The following is a 12,868-nucleotide window of genomic DNA, read 5'->3' as shown; positions in this document are numbered from 1 at the left end:
TGCATTGACTGAGGTCAAACGGACAATCTGATAATTAATGAAAAAATAAGATGAAGAGAAAAAACATAAAATATTTAAAAGAAAAATTATAAATAATTTTTAAATATTATTTTAAATAAAATTATATAGTTTTAAATAATTAAATGACTGTCATAAATTCAGAAAACTTTTTTTTCTTTCAAATTCTCTACAAAAGAACAATTTTTATAAGCATATTATTTTTTCTGTAAAAATTAATTACACTGTGTATTTTTTTCCATCCAAATACAAAATAAAATTAGGTTTATAATCCTCACACGAAACAACTCTAATATTAATTGTAAAATCAAAGTTCTGATTTCATTAGGTGGATGACTAATAAATAATTCTAGTAACACAGAAAGTGATTAGGGTTTAGGCACCAACAAAATTGACTTATGTAACTTTACTTACAATTGAATTTGAGTACACAAATATTGTTACCAACAATTGGGTAAATGTCTCATTCACTTGGTTAGATGAGGAAGATTCCATTCTAACTCTCTAAGAGTGTTTATGAGTGTTTATGTTGTTAGTAATTGGTGTTTAGAGATAAGTTGTGAATCTAATTAGAATATTGATAGTAGTGGGTTGATTTTTTTTTATTAGTAAAGAATAAATAAAATAAAATGAGACACTTTAGGAGTGTTCTAACCCTTGTACAAAACACCCAAAATAAGTTTCTTAACACCCTATCAACACAGGATACATTACAAATCAATCAAAAAACACCAGTCCGAGAAATAGAAATCCAACGAGTACAGATACATCAATCCACCATGAGCTCACACTCTCAAGATAAGGACATGTACCACACACCTAGTCAGGATCTTTGCCAGCAGACAAATGTGCCAAACCAAGTGCCAAAAACTCAAATCGTATTGAGTGAGTTGATATTTCATAAATATAATCAATATTGAGAGAAGTTTTGTAGGGATCGATTCTCATAAATCATTAGAAACTAATTCACTTAATTCATTCCTCATAAGTCTGGAATGATATAGATATAATATTCGTGACAATCATAACTAGATATATAAGTGGTAAAAAAAATTGCAATCATCTCACATCATTTAATTTGATATAAAATATAAGACATATATAATCTAAACAAAAATAAAAAATTCTTATATTATTCTTGAAATAATTTATCTATTTGTGTTCAACTCATCTACTACCAAAAAATTCAACAACCTAAGGTCTACACAAGAAATAAATTGAAGGTAAATTAATGCTTTATTATATAAACGACAATGAACTTTCCACTTACATCTTTCATTTCTTTTCTTCATGCTTAAGAGAACATAAATTTAAAATCAATTTAGTTATTTAAAGGTTGAAAAATGTAATAGTTTTATTTATTTTTCATCCAAACCCCATCAAAGAGAACTATTAGAATTTTATAAAACTATTTTACATGTCATAAATTCATGTAAAATCCAATGAATTCTTATGATTAAAATTTCAAAGAAAAAGTATTTTTAATTATTTTAAAATTTATTATCTTATTATAAAATGTTTTAAAATTTGTAAATTTTAGAATATTGAAATAGAATATTAAAATTGCAATGAAGAAGAATGATTAAGAAGGAGGATAAGAAAATGGAGAGAGAAGAGGTGAGACATTAGAGTTTTGTAGCAGCGTTATCGTCATGGCCACGCTGCTCAGAAAACTCTGCGAATCGGCGTCGCTGAAGCGGTCGGGTACCGCTCCGAACCCGAACCCGAACCTGAATTCATCATCGGAACGCGCGCCGTCTCCTATGGGCGCCTTCGACCCTCTCCCCGCCGACATACTCATGCAAATCGTGCGACTCTTGGGCCCCAAACACGCCGCCAGACTCAGCCTCCTCAGCAAGTCGTGGCGATCCCTTGTCTCCGACAACGACCTCTGGGTGCACTTCCTCCGCACGCACCACCCTCACTCGGCGCTCTTCGCCGAAACCGCTCTTAGCTCCGGCTACCCTCTTCCGTACGTTACTTAAACTAACCCTTCTCTTCCAAGTTCCCACCGCCACTTGCTTCTTCAATTCTGCCCTAATTGACAATTGCAGGACCTTGGCTGCTCAGAGCTCGCCACGTGGCTCGCTCCAGCATGTTTTCGCCCTCCGCGAACGCCTCCCTCCGTCCGTTGTCATCGACGGTTCGTTTTTTTCGTTTATTCGTTCTCTCTGCTGACTCTTTTGTGTTTAGTCCTTCATTTTTCTTCGTCCGTCTTCAGGGGGTTCTGGCTATTGCAAATTCGGTTGGAGCAAAGACTCTTATCCTTCCGGGCGCTTCGCGACCTTTCTGGTGACGTGTTTCGTGTCTTGATTCTCTGTTTGGGGGAATGTTTTGGAATTGAAGTGTTTCGTGTGCTGATTGAGGGTTTTTTTTATGCAGGAATTTGGTAACGTTGAAACGCCAATGTATACTAGACTTCGACATTTTTTCGGGACTATCTATAACAGGTGTGTGTGTGTTTATTGTTGTTGTACGTTTTGCTTCTTGTTGGTGGGAGAGTTCACTAGCTCTGTTTTGTCCTTTATGCGCTGTTTGTTAGAGAAAAGAAAATCGGTTGAATGGAAATAAGTTGGTAGAAAGAATGAAAATAAATAAGAAAGAAGGTGTTTCTTGAAGATAAATAGAGGAGAAATGAGGAGAGAGATAGAGAGATAAGGAGAAACAGTTGACAAACAGTACAAAGAGTCCTATTAATTTTAAATTCTTCTCTTTTCCCCCCCACCAAATTACTTATACTAATTCCATCTTCACCCATCCCCTCAATTCCTACACCAAACAATGGCTTAAGCAAAGTGTGTGTAGATAAATGATTTGTCATGAGACACGAGCAATGTAGTTGCGGAAGATGGAGTACTTTTTATTGATTGCTTAGTTCCGTTCTTAATGGTGATAATATATGTTGGGTTACTTGCTCTGTAGGATGCAGGTGAAACCAAGTTCTCAAGCAGCTGTTGTTTCTATACCAATTTGTCACTATGATGGTCAGTTAAGTTAAATTTTATGGTTTTATTGCAGTTGTTAAAATGTGGATCAATATCGAGTAAAACCTTAAATTGGTCTTCTAAAGATTAGTGCCACCATGTTTTAGCCATTTGAATATTTGTCATCAAATTAGTCTTTCAAAGATATAAACTAGCTATTAAATATGTTCTTTTATGTGACAACTTCAGTCTTCCACAAGGACAAATGTGGTGTGATACTTAATTTTTTTTATGCACTCATGGTTAAATTAAAAAAAAATTGTTGCTTTGATCCCTATAGAAGCATAGTTACATACAGGCCCATGTTGTTTGCTGGAGTAATAATGGTGTTAGATTTTGCTGAGTTAGCTAATGTTTTGTTGTGGCAAAATCTAACAGCATCATAACTAAAGCAAATGGTACAGACTGAGTTGAAATACTTTCTCAAATAGGGGCCAAACTGTAAAGTTTTTCTACATAGGAACCAAAATGAGAAATTTTTTGAAATAGAGGGGTCAAGTTGCTGATTTGATGATGTACACACATAGGATGTGAGTCCTATTTTGTGAGAGGCAAGTTAATTTTGGCTATAATCATGCGTGGATGGTCAATAATTGTTTTGCTTATATTTGATTTTCCTTAACCATCCATTTAGTTATGCGGTGAAGATTATATTCTCTTATTCTCTCACCTGATACTCACATGATATTCTAGCTGTATAATGTTCTGTTTCATTTCATACTTGCAGATACTGAATCAGCCAAAGCATCAAGACAGCAGCTTAAAGAAGCAATCTATGCTGCCTTGTTTGACATGAATGTTCCTGCTGTTTGTGCTCTCAATCAGGTAACTTTTTTCTTAGAAAATGAACTTTAAGCCTAACTCTCATAAAATCGGTTTGTAAAATAAGATTTGCATCTACTTGTATATTATAATTTGACTTTATCTCTAGTCGATGTAGGATACCTAATAAATCCCCTCATGCTGAGGATTGAATATATCGCATGTGTGACTAAATATTTGTTGGTGGTTCAATAACAACCCAATAGTGGATGATGACATGATAAATCCAGCAAACCTTGGTATGATAGACTTTGATACTATTTAGAAAATTGACTTTAAGTCTAACTCAAACTCACAAAGTCAACTTGTAAGTTAATGTTTGTATCTACTTATATACTATAATTTAACCTTATCTCCAATCAATATAAAATCTTCAATATTTTTATGGCAATAAAGAACAATTAGTTCCAATTACTATTTTTCCTATGCAAGTTAACCCATCTTATATTACCATCCCTTTCAATAAAGACAATAAGGGCCCTTGCACTTCATCTCTTTTAGAAAATAATATATAGCTTAGCCCTCTTTTCACGTCAATTGACTTATGATGATCAATCAGGTTCATGAAGGTAATACTTGACATTCTGAATATAAACAAAAATAGATAATTGGCCTATCAAAAAAATAAATAAAAAATAGATAATTGGCCTATCAAAAAAATAAATAAAAAATAGATAATTGTACCTTACTCTAGTGCTTTATATCTACCTAACAGGAACCAAAATATACTAGCATTCTCCTCATGTCGTGTTATGCTCTGTCTGTAAGATGCTCACAAATCATTTTTCATGTTTTATTCCATTGTAACACATCTGCCAAATGGCACTATAAATTCTAGATGTTTGTCCTTTTCATAATGTTGATGGTATCATCATAGTAATGTGGTCTGGAATACCCTTTCTGATTCCAACATGGTGTGATACACAGTTGGTATACTAGGTAGGGTAGCAGCTCACAGTGGCTGACCTAAAAAATGCTTTAGCTGGGTATAGTGCATATTAAATGGTAACAAAGGATGTCATGTTCATAAGTCACTAAGAATTTATAGATCTTAGCTTTGTACAAACATACAAGAAAATTGTATTATAGTAACATAGGATGCTCTGATTAACCAAAGAGATAGAGAAAAAAAGGAGTTAAAGAGTTTGGGTCTTTTGAAGAGTCAGACTAGACAGACAACAAACTGAGATCATGGGCTGATGGCACAAAGAGAACAGAAAAAAACTCAGAATTGAGAGACAACAACATGGAAAATAAATTAACAGAAAACAAAAATCAATGGGAATAAGATACTAGAGAAAACTAAAAAATAAAACCTAGAAAGAAACCTGCTAGATGGGTTGTCATAGACATACTGGAGGGAATTATTAGGATTTTTGACACCATAAGCTAAATAGTGCTATATCTCCATGAAATACCACTATTGTGCCCACTACAGTGAAGTGTAACACTATTATGGTAGTGCATGTAGTGGCCAGGGGCTGCTTTGCACTGCTGCATCACTATATAATGAGCTATGGACAACTACGGTATGATGCCGTATATGTATGGGAGGGGAGTCTTTTAGTTCATGCTTACGTGTTTATTCTCTTGAAAATGGACAATGTTTGCTAGGATTTGACAGAAAAGGAATTTGTATTTTAATTTCAATTGTGTAGGATGTACAATCAATAATCTCCCTCTTAAAGGATGAAGATTAAGAAAGAAAATAATATAGAGAAATAATAATTGAATCTTCTTTTGTACTGGTCGGGTCTTCCCCTGCTCTAAGATTGTTATTCCTCTATTATTGGTATTGCTTGGTCTATTGACAATATGTGTTAAGTTATTTTTTCCAGATATTCTCACAATTTATTACAATTTGGCTCCTTTTATTTTATGCTATGTTCTAAATTTTTAGTTCCCATCTTTTATCAATTTTATTATATGAAAATTTATCTTACACTCAATTTATTTTTAAATTTACATTGATATTCCATATCTTTGACCTTTAGAAATTCATATCCATATCAGGTACTGGGTCAGATGTGAAAATTCCAAAAAACTGAGGAATTGAATGGAATAGAATTGTAATTCTATTTCACCTTAAGACGCTAGTTGCAAAGGAATTTGTTTTCAATTAACCTAACAATGTAAAATGTACTGCAATTAGTCAAGGGTAGATTTTTATGTTTCCCATGAATGTTCTGCCTACCCCTTTTGTTCAGTCACTTCTGGGTGTTTATTTCAAATACATTTTTTTGTCTGTACCATTATAATTTGTTTCTTTTCTACTTTATAAATCCAGGGGACTTTAGCTCTGTATGCTGCAAAACAAACTTCTGGGATTGCTGTTAATATAGGCTTTCAAGTGACATCTATTGTTCCAAGTATGCTCTACAGTTTTATTCTTTGATGTTTCTAAATTTACACAACAATAAATTCCTGGAAATACCTTGGTCTGCTTTCTTTGTTTGGTTCAGAGGTAGTCATGACTTAACGTTATCTCTTCTGTTCTAATCCATAAGTTCTTTGTCTAAAGAAAAGGAGTTTATGGACAGTATCTTCTTTCTCCCTCTCATTATGAGTGCATGTGCATTGTTGTTTTACAGTTTTAAATGGTAAAGTGATGCGAAAGGTGGGTGTGGAAGTTGTGGGGCTGGGAGCACTAAAGCTTACTGGATTTCTTAGAAAACAAATGCAAGAGAACAACATAAGTTTTGAATCTCTATACACTGTTCGCACTCTGAAAGAGGTATTACTGTTGTCTTTTCTGTTCTAAATGGTTATTTTGATTTGGGATTTTTACTTATATTTGATGTTTCACTGCTCTTGAGAAGATAAAAGTGGATCCCCAATATTGCTTAATTAAATTTAGAATACATGATTTACCTAAACATCTTTAATCTAGTCAGAATACTTTTTCTTCTAAGCTCTCTTTAAGTTGAATTTGATTTTAAATTTTCACTTCACACCTTTTTAATCCTAATACACTGGGAGGAACAGATGAATTTCAAATTCTCTCTCCTTTCCTCTTCATGCATGAAAATATACGCTTTAGGGAAAACATATCATATGAAGCAGTAATAATGGACCCAAGATATCACAAAACAAATCCCATTTAGCTGACCAAGCAATTTCAAATTCAAATGGTTGAAACAGACTCTATACTTTTAGAAAGAGATAAATGAAGTCACAATTAATTTGTGTCAAAGGAGAGAATATATATGGAGTCATAATTAGGCTGAAAATGCATGTAAAGGATAGCTATTCAGTTTGATCAAATCCTTCTTTAGGTTATGCGTGTTTAAAGAGAGAATACAGAGAGATATTCAATTTCCTCTAAATCAGATATCAAATCTTATCAAATCATTAATTATATATATAGTGATGCAAATGATTTTTTTCATGACAAGGATTCGACAAAGGGAGCTCCCAAGTGATATATTCCTTGGACAGTTCAGATTTTGATGATGAAATTTGATCAAATCCTTTGTTCTCTCTTTATATATATATAATATGTATATATGTATATATATGTATGTATGTATGTATATATTGTGTATGTCTTATTTCCTTTTTCTGTTTCTCCATTAAAGTTTGGTGAGAGTGATTGGTACCATTCATGTTTCTTTTCATTCAAAGTCATCTGAATTAAGTTGTCTGATATTTCATTAGTTGCATGGCAACAGAAGCTATGTTATGTTGCTGCTGACTATGAAGCTGAGCTATTGAAAGATACACAGGCATCATTTGAAGCTGTAGAAGGGTTGTTTACACTCTCAAAAGAGCGGTTTCAAACAGGGGAGATCTTATTCCAGCCACGACTTGCTGGGGTGTAAGTTTTTGAACATTTTTGCACTATGGTCAGATTCATTATACCACTATAAGTATTGGTTCAGAAATTATGTTCATATCTTCGGTCCCTGTAGTGTGATCTAATAAATTAGCATCTTATTATCACAATAGTTGAATGACAGATTAAAAAAAGTGCTTAGCAGCCTTTCAAAATTAAATAAAATTTGCAATTTTCTCTCGATCTTTTGTTCTAGTAAACTTGATTTTTTTTTCTTTACATTTGTTTGAACTTTAATTTTTTTAATCATAATAAGAAAACCATTTGTTTTTTAAAATAGGTACGTTGATTTGGTCCTTCAGTTTGCTGTCAGAAAAGAGTGAGGATATTTTTTCGGATAGACTGACATTTATCTTGATAATTGACTCAACATTTTTTCATGTCAGTTTTGTTTTTCCCAACTTCTAAACTTTTTTCAGTGATTTTGGGTGAGAGTCTTTTTTAGACTTGGATGGAAGTTTGATGGATTATTGGAAGATTTATATCTCATCCTAATTCTACTTCTCTTTTTCAATCTAGTACATAAAAAAGAACTTGTGTATTTGACAAATGGAAAAATGAACGAGCCCACTCCACCTACTACAAATTGTAGGTAACATACGAGATTACAAAAGAGTGGGAGGTATACACAACATGTGTTAGGAGTTTGTAAATGTGTAACATGAGCCGCAACACTGGTCTTTAGTTGCTTATATTTATCAGAACTGAATGTATTTTTTTTCTTGGCATAGGCGAGCAATGGGTTTGCACCAGGCCATTGCACTTTGTATGGATCATTGCTATTCTGCAGAATTAGCAGTTAACAAGGATTGGTACAAGACTGTTGTCTTATCAGGGGGAACTGCCTGTTTACCTGGTTTAGCAGGTCTCTCTATCTCTCTCTCTCTCTCTCTCTCTCTCTCTCTCTATATATATATATATATATATATGGGGCCACTTTACATACTTGCAACAGAATGATGAAGTGGAACTACTTACGGTTTTTAATTACACTTTTGGATCGTTCTGTTTCAGAAAGGTTAGAAAAGGAGCTGCATTTGTCACTTCCTCCTTCTATATCCAATGGAATTAAAGTCATACCTCCTCCATTTGGTGTGGATACTGCATGGTTTGGTGGAACGATTATTGGCAGTGTGAGTTATCCGCTTACTCTGATAAATGTTCAATTTTTGTCTGCTGCAGAGGATGCCAAATTTATGTCAATTACCAAGTATTGAAACCTTAGTATAAAACTGCATTGACTTTCAGATAAATTGATTTTTCCTTAATAATCTTGTGCCAACTTGATTGTCGGTTACTAGAGAGTATGTGCCTGAGGGTAATTGTTTTCTCTAATGCACAGTTGAGCACCTTTCCTGGCCCATGGTGTACCACAAAAAAGCAATTCCGTCAGAAGTCTAAACTTAACCGCATTTGGTGATTACTTGGATCTATATTTTCTTTTCTAAATGGTGTAAATTATATAGCTGATGTTGTTTCATTATTTTGCAACACGGGGCAGCAAGACGAAAGAATTGAGTTTACTGTAACTTGTATTTTAGTAACAATACTTGTATACGTATGTTTGGTGATAGAAAGCCCTTATATTATAGCAGCAAGTTTGGGAAAAAAGGCTACTCAGCTTTCAGTATGTGTTGTACTGTACCACCGTGTGAAGAAATTGTTAATGCAGTTTAAGGTTAAATCCACATGCCGAGGGGTTTTATTTATCTAAATAATTCTGAATTTAAGTGCCTTGTGAGGTTTATTTAATTATTTCTTAATACTTGGTCATTGATCATGTTAGAATTTGAACTTAATTTCATGAAACTTGGAGGAAAGCTTTCAAAGCCTTATTAGTTGCCTTTTCACGTTGTAACTTCTATTTATAAACGTTTTAAATAAAATGGTTAGACATTTGCATTTCTTCTATTTACATGTCAGAGTTTTATCAAATATTGATAGTTTTTTAGCGTAGCACTTAATTTATTATGTATTTAATACTTTTTCTTGTAATCATGTTTTTCTTGTACTAACAAGACTAAATTTGACATACATCCTCATAGAGAGGTTGGTTTGCTACGAAAGAATCTTCATTGAGAGAGATTAATGCTTTGTTTGGATTAGAGAGTCTGGAAGAGTGAAAAGTTGAGGGTGTGAGGGAGTGAAAGTGTGAAGATTTGTGAAGAAAATGTTAAGAAAGTTTAGGGTGTTTAGCTTGAGGTATGTTAGAGTGAATGTGTGAGGAAAATTTATTGAAATATGTGAATGATGTGATGATTGAAAGAATATTTTGAATTATTTTTAATTGTGTAAATTGTAAGATTACAAATTTACCCTTGTATATAAAAAAAGAAAAAAAATGATAATTATTTTGTGCAAATTATATTTAATTAAAAGAAAATAAAGTTTTAATTATAAATAAAAGAAAAAATAATTTAAAATTTAAAGAAATAAATAAATATTTTTATATATTTAAATATAAATTTATTATTTTCCATTTAATAATTTAAATTAATTTTGTTAATTAAGTTAATTTATTTAGATAGTTTTAATATTATTTATGTTTTTTGACATTTTATATATATATATATATATATATATATATATATAATAAACATAATTGATTATCACTTCTATTAAAAATTGTACATAATTGATTATCCAGAGTTTTATGGCACATAATCGATTATTCATGCAGTTAAAAAACTAACATAATCGATTATGTTCACTTTTGCATAGCTTCTATAACGATTATGTGACAAAAAATTTACAGATAATCGATTATCTCATGAGCATAATTGATTATTAACTATTTTTTACTAGTTAATTAATTATGCGATACATTGCTTTTCAGTGCTAATCGGTTATGCATGAAACAAAATTCACAGAAAGCTCACCTGAGGTCAGAGACGAAGAACCAAATGCACTCTCCTACCACTATGCTTACTCACTACCCTCTCCAAGCCCTCTATAAACCCTAAACGAATGAAGAATTGTCTTAGATGATTTCAATGTGTTCTGTGTTTTGTGAGATTCGTAACCAGTTATATAATGACGCACCACTCTTTATTACGGTCCATCCACTCTCTCACCAACTTAACTATGCATTCATTTTACATTGAAATTGGTCAAAGAGATTCATGAATCATGGTCAGGAATCTCATGCGTGTTGCTGAAAGGCTTGCTCACACCACTGTGCATGCATGCTTCCTCCATGTTGCTGAAAGACCATCCCATATACGTCCAAAATAAAGCACAAAATTAAGGGGCAGAAATGACTTTGCAATGATCCTACGTGGCTTTCACTCCCACACAGTCTCCTTTCTCTTCACTTATCAAAGGTCCCTCATTTTGGCCAACTTTCCACTTACCCTCACCCTCACCCTCATCCTCACCCTCCACTATCAGCAGATCCAAACGGGGTGACACCCCTCATTCGTCTGCGATTACAGTGCCACCCCCGCCCCCAATCCAAACACAGTGTAAATGTAAGAATAGTGAAATGTCTCTTACCTACGATATTCGTATTACACACATCGTGGCTCGCTTTGACATAAAATTTGTTGTCAAGGCACATATCACTTTAGGGTGGTCACATTGATTTAATGAAACAACTTTAAAAAAAGTTAAATATCATTAATATCAATAATGTGTAACAACATATCGGATCAACTAAGATTAGTAATAACATCCTGATAATAATAAAACCCTCCATAAGGACGATGATGTTTAGGTTATCAAACCACCCAGTCAAGTTCCCCATAATTACTCATATGTTTACACAATTATGAGGTGAACCATAGGAATAATTAAACAATTCAAATTTAGATATTTTTTAGAGATTTTATTGGACTCAACAAGCCATTTTATTGTTTTTAACCTTTTCCCATTATTGTAATTTAACTTTTGTTTATATGTCATCTTATAGCTTTGTATTTCAAATTATTTTTATGTACTTAAATGTTAAATGTGACATTTACATTAATTTAAATTTATTATAACATATTTAACTGAACATAAGTTTAATTAATTTAAATTTTGGTACTTTGAGGACAACTTATTTTAAGTTGTTATTCTGTTTCAAAATTTGTACCGCTGCTAACTTTTATAATAATTTTTAAATTCTAATTTTATTTGAATTTCAATTTAATTTTTTAAAAGTCTATTATTTTTACATTATTACATACACCGACGACGATATAAGAGAATTGACCATTGTTTTACAAATAGATTGATTGTAACAAGAGTAACTGTTTAACCTAATTTGTATAGTTTGGTACTAATTAAAAAACTCTTAATACTATATCCAATTTTAGTTTAAAAAAAAATGATAATGTAATCATTTTATAAATATATCAATTAAATTAATTTTTTTTATTTATCACATCAATCAAATCATTCTTAAATTTTTCATTTATTTTTCTTCACTTTTCATTTTTTTCCTCTTAATAAAAACAAGCTTCTTTTATACTCTTTTACTCTTATTTTCTTTTCTTTTCCATCCTCATTTCACTCCTCAATTCAAATACATGCTAAATGTTTATTTTGAATAGTCATTATAATATTTTAACATGAAATAATTTAAAGGTTCATGAAAATCAATTGAGATTGAGAATGGACCATTCATAGGTTACTTTAGATGAAGTTTGGAATAAATTGAAAACATAGAGGCAGTGATGAATTGCGTATTGTGAACATTGAAAATTTGTTGGGAAGAAGGAAACATGAAAAATATTGATAAGAAGAAGAGGTGTAGATTGTTAAGTTTTACGTGATTCAAAAACTTGAACTTCTTCTAATATCTTTAATTGAAGAACTTTTTACTAAATTTCTCCAAAAGAATAAAGAAGTATTTGAAAGTAAATAAAAATAATAAATTTTCACTATTATATATTAAAAAATCATTAGAAGGAAATAAATATAAGAGAGTAAAAAAAGTAGAATTGAGTTCAACACAATCCCCACAAGAAAATAGTAACCAAATTTAGAGACAAAAAATAATTAGTTACTATATTGACTAAATTAGATACAAATTTAGAGATTATTTTTTTTCATATCTAAAGTGGTTTATATTATTAATAAAAATTTATAAAATAGTTTCTAAATTTGTATCTAAATTAGCTACTAAGTTTTAGAGACTAATATTTTAGATTCTAAATTAGTTTCTAAAAGACTAATAATGTCTAATTTAGAATATAAAGTAGTAAGTAGCTAAAACTTTAGTGAT

General features: G+C 31.8%; 1 protein-coding gene across 2 annotated transcripts; it reads left to right on the top strand.

Moving 5' to 3' along the window:
• Positions 1-1,556: 1,556 nt before the first annotated feature.
• Positions 1,557-9,374, top strand: LOC137808574 (actin-related protein 8). 2 transcript variants are annotated; one of them, XM_068609749.2, is made up of 12 exons: positions 1,557-1,990; positions 2,073-2,161; positions 2,240-2,310; positions 2,401-2,468; positions 2,941-3,002; positions 3,730-3,827; positions 6,112-6,193; positions 6,416-6,558; positions 7,496-7,641; positions 8,391-8,524; positions 8,674-8,792; positions 9,002-9,374. In XM_068609749.2, exons 1-12 carry the CDS (start codon positions 1,671-1,673, stop codon positions 9,077-9,079), a joined length of 1,410 nt encoding a protein of 469 aa, XP_068465850.2. In that variant the 5' UTR covers positions 1,557-1,670; the 3' UTR covers positions 9,080-9,374. The 2 variants fall into 2 exon arrangements, 1 of the variants encoding a protein (XP_068465850.2); XR_016519335.1 differs by having other exon boundaries at positions 1,597-1,990; positions 7,482-7,641.
• The last annotated feature ends 3,494 nt before the right edge of the window (positions 9,375-12,868 follow it).

Source organism: Phaseolus vulgaris, chromosome 3 (genome assembly GCF_051622355.1).
Source record: "Phaseolus vulgaris cultivar YP4 chromosome 3, ASM5162235v1, whole genome shotgun sequence".
Taxonomy (NCBI): Eukaryota; Viridiplantae; Streptophyta; class Magnoliopsida; order Fabales; family Fabaceae; genus Phaseolus; species Phaseolus vulgaris.
The sequence above is the reverse complement of the archived record's forward strand: the minus strand, read 5'-3'. Positions and strand labels throughout refer to the sequence as shown.